The sequence below is a fragment of the Vipera berus genome (assembly GCF_964194415.1).
Source record: "Vipera berus genome assembly, chromosome: 2".
Classification (NCBI taxonomy): domain Eukaryota; kingdom Metazoa; phylum Chordata; class Lepidosauria; order Squamata; family Viperidae; genus Vipera; species Vipera berus.
Window position 1 is genome coordinate 108,431,657 of NC_138203.1, and position 16,487 is coordinate 108,448,143.

The 16,487-nt window shown below is 37.2% G+C and overlaps 1 protein-coding gene across 1 annotated transcript in view; it reads left to right on the forward strand.

Moving 5' to 3' along the window:
• POLQ (DNA polymerase theta) overlaps nt 1-16,487 on the forward strand; it is a gene marked incomplete at its 5' end in the record, with an annotated part of 83,319 nt that overhangs the window by 12,051 nt on the left and 54,781 nt on the right. Inside the window, 5 exon segments of the mRNA XM_081318921.1 lie at nt 1,488-1,704; nt 3,408-3,549; nt 3,632-3,778; nt 5,393-5,605; nt 16,144-16,286. Coding sequence (XP_081175047.1) covers nt 1,488-1,704; nt 3,408-3,549; nt 3,632-3,778; nt 5,393-5,605; nt 16,144-16,286 — 862 coding nt within the window.

Below are 16,487 nucleotides of genomic sequence, written 5' to 3' on the forward strand. Positions count from 1 at the left end.
TACATCATTCCTTTGTTTTTTATGTCTTGAGTAATAAACAGCATGATTGACTGAAAATGTCCAATTCCAGTCTTTTCAATTTGTTTACACTTAAAATACCAATATTTTGTCAGGTTACACCATATCGAGCCTTTCCATCTTTATGCTTCTTACAATATGTTCCATGTTCCCACTGTAGTTCTATCTTTGCAGCTTCAGATTTTCTTTTCTTGCATGGCAACATCAGCAACTGAAGGGCTTTAATCTAGCTACCTCATAACATCATTAGTACTCCAATCTTAGCTCTTCCTCAGTAGCTTATCATCCAATAATATATTGTTAATTGCTTTATCTTATCTACTCAAGTAGTTTTCTTGGTAAACTAGAAGTGTGGTATACCACGGCCTTCTTCCAAACAGTATGAAATGACTTCGCCATTGTCATGAAAATGATCTTCCGCTTCCAGCATCTTTCTTTATCACTGCTGCCCAATATACAGTAGAAGTCTGCTTGCTTTAGCTGTTAGCATACAATCCTAGTGTTCTTTGCAAAGCCCTCCTAGGAAACCTCTCCACCACAGCGAGAACTTGTGGTAGGGGAAGTAACCCTCTAATGCAGCCTTGCTAAACAAAATGTTTTGTTCTCTCTTACATCAGGGTTAGGGAGGGGATGCCAAATGAGTTATACTGTGGAAGTTGTGTAATGGTAAAGGAAACGGCTAAATTACTAAGTAGGCTAGTAGAAAGCTTTTGGGAGAAGTTTAAGACTTCAAGTTTTGCACCCTATGGTCACTCTACTTAGGGCTACCTTTGAAGATCACTCAAAAGTTACAATCTATCCAGAGCACATTAGTGCAGGCGGTTGCTTCCATGTTACACTGCTGCTCCACAAGTTGCATTGGTTTTCATTGGGCTGCTGAGTACTATCTATACAGCTCCTTGTGATAGGAGCTAAGATGTTTTCAGAATCAACTCTCCATGATAGTTTCTGCCCATTATGTCCGACAGATTGGGCATTGCTCCCAGCCCTCTCTATTAACTGGTGCCAGGAAGCATTCTGTCTGTTATAATGTGTGTGCCCTCTGGAACACCATGCCCTCTGAGATTTGCAGGGCCATTACCCTGGAAGCATTTCTAAGTCCTTGAAGAGTTCTTGAAGTTAGGCAATTGTGTCAGTATGTTAGTATTCTTTGTGGTTGAGTTGGGCTTGTTCCTGGACAATATTACTTTATTAGTAGTTGCTGATTTTGTTTTTTAGCCCAGTGTGCGCTAACCAGTGTTATAATTGCAGGATAGGCAGAAATATAAATTGACATAATACATAAATCCAGCTCCACTATCCGTGCTCCCCTATCAATAGGAAGTAATAATTGTTGACAGACACAGAATTCATTTCATAAAACTATTGACCATCACATCAGTGTGATTTAATATGTTAATAAATTCTATAAATAAATATGCAGTGGAATCAGTTTTCAAAATTCAAAATAGGTTTGTTTATTCCTGCAGACAAATCCTGGAAGAGACATTTTGTAATAAAATACAGATTATAGGAATGAGTGCCACCCTTCCTAATTTGGATCTTCTGGCTTCCTGGCTAAATGCAGAACTGTACCACACAGACTTCCGTCCAGTACCCCTTCTGGAACAAGTAAAAATTGGCAATAAGATTTATGACTCTTCAAATGCAGTTGTGAGAGAAATTCAACCTGTACTGAATATTAAGGTATTTGCCCATACTGAAAATTAGTTTGATGCAATATTACTTTTTAATATAAAATTATGGCAACATTTTATGTATATTAATATTCCTATACTATTATAAAAAAGTTCTGGTTTCATCTGAATATTTGTCTTCAAAATTCTTTGTATCATTATATGTATTTGTATTCATTTTTTTTACTCTTTCACAAGTCCCACATATATGTATGGTAAAAATAACCTTTTATGTTTTTCACATTTCCAATACTGACTAAAAATACTTTTATACACTTTAGATAATTTCTCTGGTGTCATATGCCAACAGCACATTATTTTGTAAAATTCCTCTCTTAAATAATGTCACAATGTGAATTTCAGTCCTTTTAATGTTCTTTCCCATTGGTCTGTTCATATCTACATATCACTATATACAGTAGTACCGTATATGGTATACTATATATACTCATAGGATCGTCATTTCTATTACTTACTAACAGCTTCCTCATGTCAGTGGAGAAATTGGCAGGAAGTATAAACTTAATCATACCAGCTTCCTGGAAGCAAAGTCCCCCCATTTGTAGAATCTCCCCAATCCCCTCTTTGCTCACACTGTGCTGCCACTTGCACATTACTGTGTATCTTTCTTGACCCATGCTGAATCTCCTTGCATGTGCAGCATCTCTCTCACATCCCCATGCACCAAACCCATATCACACTCCATGTACTCTCTAACACAGACATGCACCCTTCCTGCTCTGCCCCACACCCCTCCACATCCTTTCCACCCCACACAGCCCCCCTGTATATCTTCCCTGTCCCGCACAGCAACTCATGGACCTCCATACAGCTTCCTAACCTGCGCAGTACCTCCCACACAGGTTGGGAGGGTGTGCAGGGTAGAGTGTGTGGATAAGGAAGTATACGCTCGGGGCTGCATGAGAAGCACCATGTGAGTCAGAAGGTTTTCAGGGAGCTTCAAGCAAGGTGCACCAGGGATCACAGAGGGCATTTGGGGTGTGCAGGATAGGTAAGAAAATATCTCAAACTATTTTGATAAATTGTCTATAATCAATATTCTTAACCATTTTATCATGCACTCTTTAACTTGTTCTTCGGCTTCAAATATCAGCAAATATATTTATCATTTGTAAACAAATCAGTTTCAAATTTTGTTTTGTTTTTCAATTCCAATTATTTTTAATCTATATTAAATCTTTTTCTTAATTTTAGATATATATGAAAACCATTGACAACTAACTCCAGCTGTAGTGATTTGTTCTTTGACTTCATCTTCAGTTCTACATGGTCCTGTATTAGCAAATCTTGATATGTTAACTGTTTGTCCTTGCTCGCTGTTTCTTTTCTATAAAATGCTTCTTGTGCTGAAATCAGTAAAGACATTTTTGGACACAGCCTGGTTTTATATCTATTCCATATTCTTAGTATGGCACTCCTAACATGATTTACTTTAACTTTCTACATTTTCTTTAACTTTCTTGTATGTTAAAAAGCAAAACCATCCAAATCTCAGCTTGTGTTCTTCTAATTATAACATTCTTTTACTTCTCAAGAGCACCCCCAAACATCAGACTGCGAAATACAATTTACAAATACAACTCAGGCAATCCTAATCCTCTTTCTTTTATGTCTTAAAGAATTTTATATTTAAACCTTCCATTTTATTTCCATAGCCCTAATATGTAATTGTCACTTTCTACAATTGTTTAGGGAGATGAGGACCATGTGGTGACTCTGTGTTATGAGACAGTTCAGGATGGACATTCAGTTCTTGTATTTTGTCCAACAAAGAATTGGTGTGAGAAATTAGCAGACATCATTGCCAGGGAATTCTGCAGTATTCAACAAAAGAGTAAGTCAAGAGTAAGGGATAGAAGAAGAGAAGGGAGTTGGAGAGAAAGCATAAGGTTTTAAGGCTGTTTTCCTTTCTGAAGATCTTCAAAAGATGTCAACCCTTTCACCTGTTACGCTGTGCCAGGAAGGGATAGAAAAGTTGTTGATTCAGTTGAAGCAGTCTCCTTCTGGCTTGGACAGTGTGCTTCACCGGACCATCAAGTGGGGAGTTGCTTTTCACCATGCAGGTACACTTTTTGTTATCATGCTTATCAATAGGTGTGAAATTTCTAGCATGTTGTGACCATGTAAAGATGGAGAAGAATATGTCTAAAACACATTGGGTTTGATCTGTAGGCCTTAAACTGGTGATGATTGGAAATAAAACTAGTGGTAAAAATTTCAGATAAACTCCTGTTCAGGTAGAAGAAGGAAACGAGGTAGTAATTATGCTGAGATTATGAAGAATGTTGACATAAATTGTGGCCATTGTGGTCTATACAATGAAAATATGGATATAAATTAAGAGATGAACTAAAATATGATGGGAAGATTCTTAAGATTACTGTAGAATAGAACAGTTGAAGAAACAGACTTATTTAAATAGCACAGAAGTAACGGAAATTGAGGAAGAATTGCCTTGCATGTTAAAAATTTTCATGTTGAAGAGAAATCCCAGGTAATGAACTTGGTAGCACTGTCAAGAGGATCAGGATTAAATTAACCAGAACTAATAAAAGTATCAGCACTGGTGACTTTTTTTTTAAATTCCACCTGGTCTTCACAAGATGACTACTTCCCAGGCAGGGAACCAACATCTCAGCAGAATCACATGAGTTTTGGCATGTACACAATAAGCAATTCAGAAAATTGTAGGAATTGTAAGCAGGAAGGAGCATGTAATATTGGAATTGTCAATATTAACAGAAATTGTTGTGCATGTATGGTATCTACCTTGAAACTATACACTTTAATGAAGTCAGTAGGATTCCATGAAGTCAAAGTTGTTCGTAAAAGGAAGAAAAAATAGATGGCTACAAAAAAGGAGAGATAATTAAGGCACAAAAGGATATCCTAAAAAGAAAAAATGGAGGATGGCAAAAGCTAATGTGGTTAGAAAAATCATTAAGTGAATATCTACAAATTGAAAAGAACACATTAAAAAAGGAAAGAGGGGCATGTCACTAAAGTACATAGAAGTAATTCTGAAAGTATAGAAGGTATCAGAAAAGCTAAACCTCACAATGAGTTGAGGTTAGTGATGGATGTTAAGAACAACACACATTTTTTCAAGTAAGTTTGAAATTAAAGGCAGTAAGGACTTTTACAGATAGGGGATTCAAATTCTGTTTTTATATAACTTTTATAAGACCAAATGTTGGGCATCTCCAACAGTGTAATAAACTTTTACACTTACATTTGCCCCAAACATTTCCTGATTAGGAAAATTCAGTGTGCTTAATTTCAGTAAAGGTTTGCATGTTTTGATTTTCATCTAAGTTGTTATAAGCAGCTTTTAGTCTGGGTTTTGTGCTTTTTAAAATATCCTGTATTGTGGGCTTTTGACTGTAATAGTGAACAAAACTATTTTATTGTGGATGCCATGAGTCACCATTGCTCAGTTAGCAGTGGTACAAAGGAACGTCTTTTTTGTTTTAGAATGATCTCACGATCAAGAGCAGGGAGAATATTTTTGTTTGTTTTCTCTACCAGCATTGTTAATTCTTTTAACTTTTAATTGAAAAGTTTAATTATTATTTTTACCATTTTATTGTAAACTAATTGAAATTTTTAATGAAAATGAAAAATGCCACCTATATATTAAACTTATAAAGCATATTCATCTTAAAACTATTTTTCAGGTTTGACATTTGATGAACGAGATATAATTGAAGTAGCTTTCCGTCAAGGTGTCCTGCGAGTTTTAATAGCAACTTCCACACTTTCTTCGGGGGTAAATTTGCCTGCACGTCGGGTAATTATCCGAACTCCTGTATTTGGTAGCAGACTGTTGGATATCTTGACATACAAACAAATGGCTGGAAGAGCTGGAAGGAAAGGAGTAGATACTATAGGTAAATGCATTTAGAGCCCTTTATCTGTTTATGTTTGTAACTAGAACAACATGAATCTTATCATACTTTAAAGTCCAAAACTTTAAAGTTTTGGTAAATTATTTTCTTCCACATACTTAGTCATTTTCTCCCATGGAGTTTCTTCTTTAATTATTTTTTTTATTGCTTCATTTTTAAATTGTAAACAGTCTTTTTCATCTACTAAATTGTTTATCAATTTTTTCTCCTGTTTTTTTAAGTTTATAAGCTAACCATCTTCCTGGTTTATTTGCATTTTGAAAGAAGGTTTGCTTTGCCCTTTTAATTTTCTGTGCCAGTTTTTCTGATTCTATTAAATTTAGTTTATGTTTTATTATTTCCACTTGTCTTTTAAATATTTTCTTTTTTCTGGATTCCTTTCCACACCATTTTTAGAGGATTATGATTGCCCAAGTACCTAATTCTATTTCAATTTCCTGCATATTAACCCCTCAATCAGGCGTCATCCAAATCATATCAATTCTGGACCAAGGTTTATTAGAATAAAATGTATATTGTGATATTCCTGGGTTTGTTTCTTTCCAAATATCTTCTACACCAATTTCCTCTATCATATTGAAAAAAGTCTTAGGTAATCTTTTTCTTCCTTGTTTCCCTGATTTACTGCTTTTATAGTCTAATGTTCTGTTTACTTACTGCATTGAAATTCCCAATTAAGCATATATTTTGATATTCCATTTCTACTATTTTTCTGTGAAAGTTTTCATAAAATTCTTCTTGTCTGTTATTTGGTGTATAGCTATCAAAAGTATCTGTTTTTGATTTAAAAATATTTCTACCATTAATATTCTTCCTTCTTCATCTGCATAAATCATTTTGGAATCTATTGTCTCTTTAACATATATAACTACTCTTTTTTTGTTGAGCTGATGTGTAATAAAGTTTTCCAAGTTTTGGATTTTCCAATAATTTATGATGATGTTTTTTTGTGTGTGTCTCTTGCAAACATATCAATGTTTAATTTCTGTAGTTGTTTGAAAATTCTTTTTCTTTTTGATGGGGAATTCAATCCATTTATATTCACTGAAAAAAATCCATTTTCCTTCTCCATTTTAATTTACTTATATTTAGGTCTTGTTGATCTTGTAATCCTCTACTCTCTTACTGTTCCCTCAACTTCTTGATTCATCTCTTTTTCTTCTTCCACTTGTGTAGTTGTTTCCTCTATTGTTTGTTCTTTCTTTTTCTGGCTTCTTCCATCCTCTTGTTGATATTGTGTTCTTTCTCCCAGAAATGCTCTATATCTTTCATCAAAATCCTTTACCTTCCACACTGAATCCAATCGATATCTTTTATTATTCCAATTGATTAGAATCCCTTCTGGCATCAGCCATCTAAAATTTACTCCTTTTGCAATCAGCTTTGTAGTCAAGAAATGATATTGTCTTCAAGTATCCCTTATTCTCTTGGGAATCTGTTTCAGCACTACTATTTCTTTATATTGTAATGAGTCATTTCTGACTCTTCTTAATATCTCATCCCTTGTTTTCTTCATAAATCTTACCTGGACTTCTCTGGGCAATTTGTGTTTCCTCACGTAACTTTAGCTCATTCTAAATATTTCATCCACTTCTTGCTGCATCTCCAATCTTTCAATTTTTAGGGCCTCTGACAATAGATTAATAATCACTTCTGCTATATCTTCCTCTTTATGTTTGGGTATGTTCTGGAGTCTCAGGTAGTGTACAGCTTTCCACAGCAGTGACTCCTCCTTCTAAGTTTTGATTTGCTTGTTCTAATCTTTCATTCTCTGTCATTAGTGCTTCAATTTTTTCTCCAGTATCTTCTGATTGATCTTCCACCTTCTGAATTCTTTGTTCATTTTTAAGAATCATTTGTTGGTGAACCTCAAATTGTTTCTTTATATCAAGCATTTGCTCATTTAGCTTATCAAGATTGCTTTTTGTTTCTTGGTGATTCTTCTGCATCATTTCTTGCATTAGTTGTAAAGTTGCATGCATCTCTTTTTGGAGATTGTTTGCCTTCTCTCGTTGTAACATTGCTTCAATAGATCCCTGACTTGCTGGACTAGATATTCCAGAAGACAGTGCAAAAGCAGATTTTTTTGTAAATTTTTTAATAAAGTTTTTTTTTTAACCTCTACATACATATATTAGTTTTTCAAACAGTGTGCGATCTGGATTCATAAAATGCTAATACATAATTGAGTCTTATTCTTTGGTTCTCTCTTCTAACCATTTGTAGAATAAATTCCAGCTTTGGTAATATTTTGTTTCTTATTTATCTTTCAGTCTCATAGTTAATCTGTCCATCTCTGCGCATTCCAGTATCTTTTTTATTATCTCTTCTTCTGAAGGTATTTGTTCATTTTTCCAACATTGTGCATAGCTTATTTTTGCTGCAGTTACAATATGTAAAACCAGGTATAAATTTTGCTTATTAATCTTTTCTGGTACTATACCTAATAAAAAAAATTCAGGATTAAATACTACATGTTCTCCTAATATTTTTTCTAGCCAAGCATGTATTTTTCCCCAATAAGCCTTTACCTTGTCTCATGTCCACCAGATATGATAATATGTACCTAAGTTACGTTTACATTTCCAACATTTACCTGATACATTTTTAAACATTTTTGCTAATCTAGCTGGAGGTAAGTGCCATCTATAAAACATTTTATACAAATTTTCTTTATATGCAGTTGACATTGTCAATTTATGATTTCTCTCCCACAATTTTTGCCATTTTTCTAATTCTATATTATAACCAAAGTTTTCCGCCCACCTTATCATTGTCCCTTTAATTTTTTCACTTTCCATCTCTAAAGTTAACAAAAATTATACAATTTCTTAATTAATTTCTCATCAGAAGTTAATAATATCTTATCAAACACATTTTGTTCTTTATAAAATCCATACATTTTCATATCTTTTTCATATCTATTTTGTATTTGTAATTTAAGAGTGATAATAGATGTATTGGAATACTACGAGCTACATCCAGGGAAACAAATGGCATTAATATTTTTAGATGCTCAAAAGGCATTTGATAATCTTTCATGGCAATTTATGATTCATCAATTACAAACAATGGACTTTGGACAGAATTTTATAAATATGGTAAAAACAATATACAATAAACAAACAGCCAAAATGATTTTGAATGGAGATTGTACTGAGAGCTTTGAAATAAGGAAAGGCACAAGGCAAGGATGCCCTCTATCCCCTCTGTTATTCATTTTCACTTTGGAAGTTTTAAATCGAAATATTAAGACAAGATACAGAAATTAGAGAGGGTTGGGGATAAAGGGTGAAACATATAAATTACAAGCATTTGCTGATGATTTAGTATTTATTTTGGAAGATCCCTTGGAGATGATTCCAAAATTGTGGGGAAAATTATAACAATATGGTGAAATAGCGGGACTAAAAATTAATAAAGAAAAAACTAAGTTAATTGTTAAGAATCTTACGGATAAGCAAAAAAGCCGAGTGTCAGAAGTGACAGAGGTACAGATAGTGAAAAAGGGCATCAACATGTCATGGTGGGTACAGATTTTTTTTGTAATTTTAGTGAAGTTGTTCAAGCAAGCAAGTTTTGTAAATCCACAGGGAGAAGAGAGGAAAAGAAAAAAAAAACAAAAAACAAGCCAACTGGTTTAGGCTATAATCCAATTTTAGAAAAAATCCCACTACTTTAGACTATAATCCAACTTTAAGAAGAGCCAACTGTTTTAGGCTATAATCCAAGTTTAAAAAGAGCCAACTGTTTTAGGCTATAATCCAAATTTAAAAGGGATCCAACTGCTTTAGGCTATAATCCAAATTTAAAAGGGAGCCAACTGCTTTAGGCTGTAATCCAAGTTTAAAAAGAACCAAATGCTTTAGGCTATAATCCAAGTTTAAAAAAGGGCCAACTGCTTTAAGGTATAATCCAACAACAACAAAAGGCAATTGCATAAATCTAGTCCAGATATTTCTGTCAGTTCAAAGATATTTTTTAAAAACCCTGTCTCTAAGTAGTTTCTATAATAGCTATCTCTGGAGTTAAAAGATACAGTTATATATAAAAAAAGTCTTTGTTTTTTTTTGTAGAGTCAGAGAATGTTCTTTGTTTAGCACAGGTGTTGTTTCAAGGTCAACACTCTTCTGACTGTTTCTGTATTATTGTAGTATCTTCCTTCATCACTAGATGTCCTCATTAATTGTAATGTCTCTATCCAGTAATAAAACTTTATTTAAAATGCTCTTTCACAACAAAGTAAAAAAGTCTTCCCAAATCAAAAAAGTTACCCTGAAAAAATTATTATTTTTTCAATCAGTCTCAAGTCTTCTCTGCGTATTTTTTATATTCCTTAATTTTGTTCCCCCATTTCAGATTTCTCACTGCTTTTAACTCTTTTCTTCCCGAGTCCTCCTAGGGTTTTTACTTTTAAAAATTATCCAGTTCAGGGATTTATATTTTAAAAATCCATAGGGAAGAGATATTAAGAACAATGTCACCCAGATCTCACACGTTGACAGTCAGCTGTTTGGTGGCACTGCCGCTTTTGTTTCTTTCCTGGCTGTCTATGGCCTGGGCTCTCTGCATATTTGCTGGCAGCCTTTCTCCTGGCTGTTTAAAGAGTTCCGTTGGTCTGTTTGGACCAACCATCGTAGGCTCTGAACTCTCAAGGTTTCCCTTCCTCCTCGTTGCCTCTCCAGGGCAACTTTCCGACCTATGGGTCTCCAGACAAAGCGAAATTGGACTAGGAAACCGGAACTCCAGTTTCTTTCATCAGTGTTGTCATGGTTCCGACTGAGGAGACAGATCAAAGAACAGTCCAGCATTGTTTTATTCTAAAAAGTCTATAATAATGAGAACGAAGTATTGGCACTCATGGATGGGTGCCAGAATCTGAAATTCCTCTCTTAAACACATCGTATCATGCACAATTTCCTCCCTTAATTATACGTCATAAATCACATTCTTCAATTAGTTGTAAAGTTTCACTTCCTTTCTGTAGCACGCCAATTTTATCAAAACAACCGGGTTAACCTTCCCCCCTGTTCATTGATTCAAAGCAAAACAGAAGGAAAAAACTGCCTCATATTGTCAGAGCAAAAACATCCAATGTTTGCAGCATTGACATCCTCCCCCCCTTACAAAAAGGATAGATCCTGTAATGTAAACAAAAGCATATGTCAGGGATTATCTCTTGGTTTGTTGGGGGGTTTTTCCATGAAACTTTCTGATGAGTCGGTCAGCCTTCACATCGCTAGATTTCACCCAATTAGCTTCAGGCAGTGAGTACCCCTTCCATTGTACTAGGTACTGCAATTTCCCTTTAAAGATTCTAGAGTCAAGAATGCTTTTCACTTCATAGTGTCTCTGACCCGCTACTACAAGGGGCCTGAGTGCCTTCTTAGGGGGAGGTCTTAAGGTGGAGTCCCAAAAAGGTTTCAGCAGTCTGCAATGGAAGACAAGGTGAACTTTCCCTAAAAGCCTGGGGAGTTTTAATTCTACTGTGACGGGGTTGATGATCCTTACAATGGGGAAAGGCCCCAAGAATTTCGGTCCTAATTTCTTGCTGGGTAATTTGGGGCATAAATATTTAGTTGACAGATAAACCTTTTCCCCCACTTGGAATGTTCTTTGGGGAGCCCTCTTTTTATTACCGTTTTTATAAGTCTCGTAAGTCTTTTTTAATGCCATTTTCGTGTTTCTCCAAACCTCTTCCCACCCCCTTACCCATGGATCAAGTGTCTGGAGGACACCTGAGAATAGTCAGACATTGGGCTGAACTCTTATAGTTTATAGTTTATTAAATTTTTATACCGCCCTTCTCCCGAGGGACTCAGGGCGGTGAACAGGGCATATAATAAAAATACAGAATACAAACGTTAAGAACAAATTAAATTATAGCCCAAATAAAACAGTAAAAAATACAAATATTAAAACCCAAGTTAACTCCCCATCAGGCCAGGCCAGCTTGTTCAAATAAACAGGTCTTTAGGCCGCGCCGGAAGGAGCGGAGATCCGGTGCCATCCGGAGCTCAACCGGCAGTTGATTCCACAAAGCCGGGGCGCCCACAGAGAAGGCCCTCCCCCTGGGGGCCACCAGCCGGCATTCCCTGACCGGAGGCACCCTGAGGAGGCCCTCTCTGTGGGAACGTCCTGTGGCTACTCTGAAAGGCGTGTAGCTGGTGCTGCTGTGAACAGAATTATTGTAAGCCACCTCGGCAAAAGGGAGGAGGTCAGTCCAGTTTGTCTGCTGGTAGGAAACATAGCATCTGAGATATTGCTCCACCATTTTGTTAGCGGATTCTGCAGCCCTATTGGTAGCTGGATGAAAAACAGATGATAAGCCTTGAGATGATTCAATTAATTTAAGGAAACTCCTCCAAAATTTTGCTGTGAACTGCACTCCTATATCTGAAATTATTCGCTTAGGGGTGCCATGCAGTTGGTAGCTATGTTTCAGGAACAATTTAGTCAGTCGTTGGGCAGATGGGAGTCCTTTGCAGGCGATAAAATGAGCCTGCTTCGAAAACAGGTCTATCACAGTCCAGATGACAGTATTTCCTCTACTTTCGGGTAGGTCTACAATAAAGTCCATAGCTATTTCTTCCCATGGTTGAGAAAGGTCTGCCACCAGCTGCAATAACACAGGGGTTTCCCCTGGAATTCTTTTCATGGTGGTACAACTCCTGACATAGTTTTCTACATCTCGTTTTAGCCCCAGCCACCAAATTTGTCGGCTGATGAGGTGTAGAGTTTTTAAATATCCGAAGTGTCCAGCCTGTTTTATATCATGGCTGTGTTTGAGAGCACTGAGGGTGGAGGGCTTCAGGTAGATACAGTTTCCCCCCCTTATATGCCAAACCATGCCTGCATGTTAAGGAGGTTTGATTATCTTGGAACCATTGATCGGTGAGGAGCTCTCATTTTATCTTCCTCGCTCCCGGATTAGGGGTTCTGCAAGGTGTGAGTTGTGCCACAGGTTGTGAATTAGGGATAATTGCTTTGTTGACCTCTTTGTGTTCGCTTTTGTACTGGGGCAATCGGGATAGCGCATCAGCTATCCCGGCATGTGCTTTAGAGTGAAGTTGAAACAATTAAAGTACTGTGCCCACCGCACTTGTTTTGGGGACAGTTTGCGGGGGGGTCTTCAGTGCCTCTAGGTTTTTGTGATCTGTCCATACTTCAAGTGGCACCTTGCTTCCCTCTAAATCAGACATGTCAAACACAAGGCCCGGGGGCCGGATCCGGCCCGCGAAGTGGCTTCATGCGGCCCACGAAGCCCTCCTGGAAACAGTGAGGGAACGGCCCCCTCTGCCTTGGCCCTGGCCCAGAGACCCTCCTCCTGCCAGAGACCCTCAGATCTGTCCCACTCCTGTCCAGGCCCCCATAGGCACCCTTGATGCGAACGATGTAGAGCTGGCCACGCCCACCCAGTAGGCCATATGCACTTTGGCCACACCCACCCAGTAGGCCACGCCCACCCTGGCCATACCCACCTGGCCCCTTGAAGGTAACCGCAATGCTGATGCGGCCCTCAATGAAATTGAGTTTGACACCCCTGCTCTAAATAGTGTCGCCACTTTAACAGGCTCCACCTAATGGGGAAGGCCTCCTTCTCCCAGATTGCCCATCTCCTCTCTCTTTCAGTGAATTTTTTGGAGGTGTAGGTGCAGGGTTGTAGGACTCCACTTTTGTTCTTTTGCAGTAATACAGCATGGATAGAATTATATGCAAATTCAGCTAATGGTGTCAGTGACAGCTAGTTGTCCTGTCTGTATGTACAGTAACACCTTAAATAGTGTTGCAACATCTGGTCAGTCTTCTTAGCCTCCCTGTTTGTAACAGGGTGGTGGGCTGATGAAAAATTAATTTGTACCTTCAAAAGCTGAAATAATGCCTTCGAAAACATGGAACTAAATTGACTTCCATGATCTGAAACTGCTATATAAATCATTTATGTTTAACAAAAAGCATCCAGATACAGAATAACAGAAGGGACATTGTAGATCATCTAGTCCAGCTCCCTGCCCAAGCAGGAGATCCTATACCATTTCTGACAAGTGGTTGTCTTTTTGAATGCCTCCAGTGATGAAGCACCCACAACTTTTGAAGGAAAGCTGTTCCATTGGTTGATTGTTCTCACTACTATCAGAAAATTTCTCCTTATTTCTAGTTGAATCTTTCCTTGATCAGTTTCCATACATTGTTCATTGGCCATCGGGTGCTTTGAAAAATAGATTGTCTCTTCCTCTCTGTGACAGCCCTTCAAATATTGGAACACTGCTATCATGTCACTCCTGGTCTTTCTCTTCACTAGACTAGCCATGCCCAGTTCTTGCAACCGTTCTTCATATGTTTTAGCCTCCAGTCCTCTAATCATCTTTGTTGCTGTTCTCTGCAATGTCAGGTCCCACTTCAAACCCACATCTTAAGAAAGCAGAACTCTTGGAAACAATTTCTTCCAAACAGGAACTTTTATTAAGAGTAGGTGATAGCAGCATAAGACCGGATCTGAGATTTCCCGTGCAGTGCAGTAGATTATAGTATCCCCAAACAAGACCCCACCCCATAGATCAACCGCCTGATGTGGGATGGCCAATCCCCAAGTGTTACGTCCATTGTGGGAACTGGGGAGGTAACATCGGCCTGTCTCCAGTTCACGCAACGAGGTCAGTGGTTTCTTCACACCTTCCACTGAGAGTGTAAACATAAACCAGGCACTGAGGTTACATTCCTTATTTCCTCCTTTGTTCTTTATTAATAGTTTAAAAGATAGAGTTCAGAGAGAGAGATAACGCAGGAAACAAGTTGTTGAGGATACAGATCCAATAAACAAAGTAAAGGATTACATTGTAGCGAATAGAGGAAGTGAAAGTAATAGCCCTGCAGGCAGAACCCAGAGAAAGGTGGGATTCGTTTTTAGATCAGAGAGGATAGATAGAAATGAAATAAAATAGGAATGGGTTCTGACATACTCTTTCCCTCCTCTACCTTTTGGTCAACAAAGTTGTCAGCTAGATTAGTCAGGAACCTGTTTGATTGGTCACTTGCTGCAGAATTAGTCCTCCAGTTGATGTCAGGAAATTGAAGTCCCCCCATTACTATTGTAGTGTCCTTCCTACATGAACATGATGAAGTGTCCCATCTTGCTGAAAAGGTCCTCCACTACCTCCATCAATATGGATGGACCCCTGTTCTTCATCTGGTGTTCCCACCACAATCCCTGAGGAAAGGGGAGGTATAATTTTAAAAATAAGATTAGGCAGTGTGCTTGTCAGGCAAAGTAGAATAATATTACATCTACATGAGCAATATGTGGTCTTCTGGTTGTTGCTAAACTGCCATTTCCATTATTTCTCAACATCGACCATGATGGTAGAATAAATAAATGAGAGACGCAGTTTAGTACCTGCTTATTCCTGTCCTCAAAACAAAACAAAGTCAATGTGATTTCTTGTCTAATATATTTTATTTTTAGGTTAAAAGTATCCCAGTGTTATAAATGCTAAGCATCATTCTTCATACTTTTTCAATGTATAATGTAAATTTTTCCTTTCACTTTATTTTGGTTCAAGATTTGCCAAGTTATGTAGGATTCAGATTTTTAAAAAGCCATTGCATGGTTGGTCAGTTATATAATTATGGAATTGTTGCAGTAGCAAACAAAAGAATAGCTGTTAGAAGAGAAACCTTATATGAATAGTTACATTATTTATTCTACGTTTCATTTCTACTGAGTAATGTTTTGGTCAGATTACGTGCTCGAGAACATGTTTTTTTAAAGCCCTGCAGCCTTAAGCCACTTGATAACCCGTATAAATTGGCTGGAAATGAAGCTGGCTTAAGAAAACCCTTTCTGGGTTTCAGTACTTGGCTTCATTTTGGAAGTGGTGATTGGGTTCTATATTTTCCATTTTCCTAATTGATAGATACCCTGCTTTGTTGAAACTGCAGGAAACATGGGTGAGAGTGACCATGTCATATTGGAATTCAATATAATGCAAATACCTGGAAAGTAAAGTAATCACTTTATTTTCCATGAACAAGTCTTTAAGAGGATTGGTTGCCATTGATACTCCTTTCATGTGATCCTCCCTCCACTAAGTCTTCCTTGAGCCTGATAGGACAAGTGTTATGTAATCTTGCTATTATGTAAGAAACAGCAGCCAGATCAATATTTTGACTAGAAAAATAGATAAAAGTTTTACTGATTTCATAATACTCAGGTTTCAACGCTAATTTTCAGCCATAACTGTATATACTAAAATCAGTCCAAAATCCAAGTAAGTTTATTGTTGTTTTTCATGTATCTGTTTATTAAAATATTGAACAGCATGCTCAGCATGTAAAAAAAGTATAGTTAGGGAACAAAGAATATAAGTGATCAAATATAGGTTTACTCCTTAATAACAGTGGCCAAGTCCTGCATAAATATGCTTGCAACCATTTGACCTAGGTGGTCAAATATTATTTATGCATGGGAATGCTGTTGAACCAATATAACATTTTCTAATTTACAACATTGTATGTAACAGGTGAGAGCATTTTGGTGTGTAAGCCCTCTGAAAAATCAAAAGGAATTGCTCTTCTCCATGGTGGTATGAAGCCAGTGGGTAGCTGTTTGCTTAGCCTCAAGGGAGAAGGAATCACCTCCAGTATGTTACGGGCAATTCTTGAGGTATGTAATGCCAGGAATGAGTAAAACATTCATAATGTAAATATTATTTGTTAACAAGATTTTGCACTGTTTCTATGAAGCTGCTATGTGCATTTGTAGGAATTCTCTTCAAGTTGCCTTAAACATAAATTCATGGTGTCAGGGCCCACCTCAATACCTCATCCTAAGAAAGCAGAACTCATGGAAGCAGTTGCTTCCAAA